General features: G+C 32.4%; 2 protein-coding genes across 2 annotated transcripts; one reads left to right on the top strand and one right to left on the bottom strand.

Moving 5' to 3' along the window:
• Window positions 1–308: 308 nt before the first annotated feature.
• Tsp_09013a (hypothetical protein) lies at window positions 309–729 on the top strand (the record flags this gene model as incomplete). The annotated part of the gene is made up of 2 exons (XM_003382117.1): window positions 309–364; window positions 442–729. Coding segments are annotated over 2 exons (344 nt in total), but the record flags the coding sequence as incomplete, so codon positions are not given.
• A 1,090-nt stretch (window positions 730–1,819) lies between these two features.
• Window positions 1,820–2,605, bottom strand: Tsp_09012 (conserved hypothetical protein). The gene is made up of 5 exons (XM_003382116.1): window positions 2,566–2,605; window positions 2,304–2,372; window positions 2,113–2,170; window positions 1,978–2,007; window positions 1,820–1,922 (listed from the first exon to the last, which is right to left on the bottom strand). Exons 1-5 carry the CDS (start codon window positions 2,603–2,605, stop codon window positions 1,820–1,822), a joined length of 300 nt encoding a protein of 99 aa, XP_003382164.1.
• Window positions 2,606–2,854: the final 249 nt, after the last annotated feature.

Genomic DNA, 2,854 nt, shown 5'->3' with positions numbered 1-2,854 from the left:
AGCATCAGCGCCATTGTAAGCAGTAATTGAAAGCGTTGGCACAACAATCCAGATTTTACAAACAGATTATTCAGTATTTTGACATTACACCCGGAAGTTTACATCAAATCTAGATAACAAATCTGAACAAGCAACAAATTCAGTTACAAGCCGTGGGAGCAGGTTTTTATATATATAATCAGAAACGACTACCATTTCCACCATTTTCCACTTTTCTCTTCTCTACGCTTGACTTCGCTTTGATTAGTGTTATTTCATGGCTGATAATTTACATTTGGTTTTAAATAATCGAAATAACTATAATTTAGTTTACGAAGGTAGAGTTCACTTCCTGAAACACACAAATTTTGAAGAGAAACAGTGGGTTTGCAGTCATGTACGTAATATTTTATCATTATTATATGCCATTTTTACCAATCAGCATTCTGATTTCTCGTGTAGGTGAGAAGTGGATGTAGGGGTACGGTTTACACCAATCTCGAAGTAAGCACCGTGTCGAGAACAGAGCCTCATGCAGAAACATGCACTGCTGACGATTCTGTATTGTATAAAATTGAAAAGAGGAACACTCTTAAACGCCGAGCCGGGGAAGAAACGAAACCGGTGCCGCAAATATACCGGGAAGAAAGCAGCATTGCATCAACCAACGTGGAAACTGCTGGTCAGTTCCCGCCATTCAAAACAGTGAAATCGGCAATGTACAGAAGCCGGGCCAAACGTTTTTCTTGACTATCAGCAGCTAAAATTTCAGCACGCGCATGTAACAAAATCTGGTCATTTTTCATCTATAATAATAAATGCTATTTGAAATGTGAAATATGAATGAATAAATGAAATGTGCTACTCTTATATTTCGTAATGTCTTTTAATTTATGAACAAACATTAATCTGTTTTAATATTCTGCACAGAAGAAAATTTACAAGAGATGGCTCATGGATGGAACGTTTAAAACTGTTCTTGAATGGTACCAGCAGATGCTCACCATTCATGTATTTAAAGAATATAAATTAAAGTTATAATAAATAATGAAGAATTTTTTTTTAATTTCAATACGGATAACTGATATGTATTTTCGTAGTAAGATAACGTTTTAGAAATGTTTCAGATTCCTGTATTAAAAGATGCAAATAAAGAAGTTTTGCTTTTTTTAACAGCCATATTTTAGCCTTTATTTTTAGCATAAAATTCATCCATAATTTTCAGAATGTTCTTTTGCTAAACAATATTTTATGAAGAGGTTGCTGTAAGAATAGAAGGTAACTGACTGAAGTCAATATTCAATGTTAGTCCATTTTGAAACAATACCTGGTTTCTTTAAAGACTGTTATAAATGGAAATAGAGCCTGAGTACAAAAATATTTTAACAAGGTTCATTCATCAAGCGTTTCTGTTGCAATTTGTAATAACTCCGAACATCCGTTTGTTAAACTGATATTATTTGTTGAAATTTAATTTATTCATATATGACGACAAATGATTTTTCATGTTCCAACATAACTGAAAGCCTATACTTGTTAAATTTGATTACTTGAACTAATTTACGAGCAGGATGTGGAATATACCGTGATATTACAAATATATACATTTAACGGAAACATTTTAGTATTGGACACAATCAAACAATCTTGGCATTCGATAAATTATATATTAACGTATAAAAGCATTAAAATTTAAAAATAAATTGCCAAAATATTTCATCCACAAATGTATACCTAAATTATGTTTTACTTAATAAAACATATTCACTGAAAGCTTGCAAAAATCAAAAAACAATGAAATCAGAAATATCTTAGAAAACTGAAATGAAATATAAACGCATTATAATATTGAATGTCGTGAACGTGAACGACTAGACAGATCAGATGCGTGCAAAACAGCAATGAAAGCAAGAAAGAGGAATAGTTTCGAGTGCTGTTGAGAACTAAAAAAGTGCAATTAAAACGCTTCAAAGTGGGGTAATGGGTTGGGACTCTCACGTACACTTGTATACTGTCGTCGTCCCTATACTGAAAAAATGCACACATATATGTTTGCATCATTTTGATTAATTTCAGTGCAAACATAAAATGAATTTCCTATCCGTGCAATAGCCATATCACTATGAAAGAAACTGACCCTTGAGTAGTGGCGTGCATGATCCGACCGTTAGTGGTGGCACGTAAAAATCAACTGTAAAAAATTAAAGAATTTTCTTTCTCATCCTCTTTCTCAAAAAATAAATATACACATTCTAAACATAAAGCTCAATTAGTAGGATTAAAGAATCGGTGATTAGCATTTCATCACCTAGCATTGTTTGAACGTCCTACAATGCTACTGAACCAGGTCATTTCAAGATTACCAAATCCCTGAAATGCTTCAAGTGCATCACCTAAAATAAATTATTGAAAAGTAAAGAAATAATTTCATGAACACAAATAATTAATTGATCTCATAAAATATAACATCTGAAACACACTGCTCAAAAAGATTTTCATCCAAAGTTTTAAAAAAATACTTAATACTTGATACACATCTCAAAAAAACAATTTTGATACATATAACAACTGTATATCTCAAAAAACCACGGTTTGACTCTGCAACCTCAGCTATGCATAAAAACATTTAAATAACAAGAAAAGGCAATCATTGTTTGTCCGCGCAACTTTGGCGTCCTTTCTTTGATTGCCTATTTGCTAATGTACTATACTGCATTTCAATGCTGATTGCCGAATGACTTATGAGTGACTTAACGTAGCGCATCATTATTATCGTAACAGATGCCAATCATTTTTGAAGATAAAGTTGTAAGTTGAAGTCTTATTTATGTGACAAGCCATAAGTCCGAAAATTTGTTGTTGGACAGCAGAATAT

Source organism: Trichinella spiralis (genome assembly GCF_000181795.1).
Source record: "Trichinella spiralis strain ISS 195 chromosome Unknown Scfld1, whole genome shotgun sequence".
Taxonomy (NCBI): Eukaryota; Metazoa; Nematoda; class Enoplea; order Trichinellida; family Trichinellidae; genus Trichinella; species Trichinella spiralis.
Note: the sequence above shows the minus strand (reverse complement) of the source record. Positions and strands in the feature narration are given on the sequence as shown.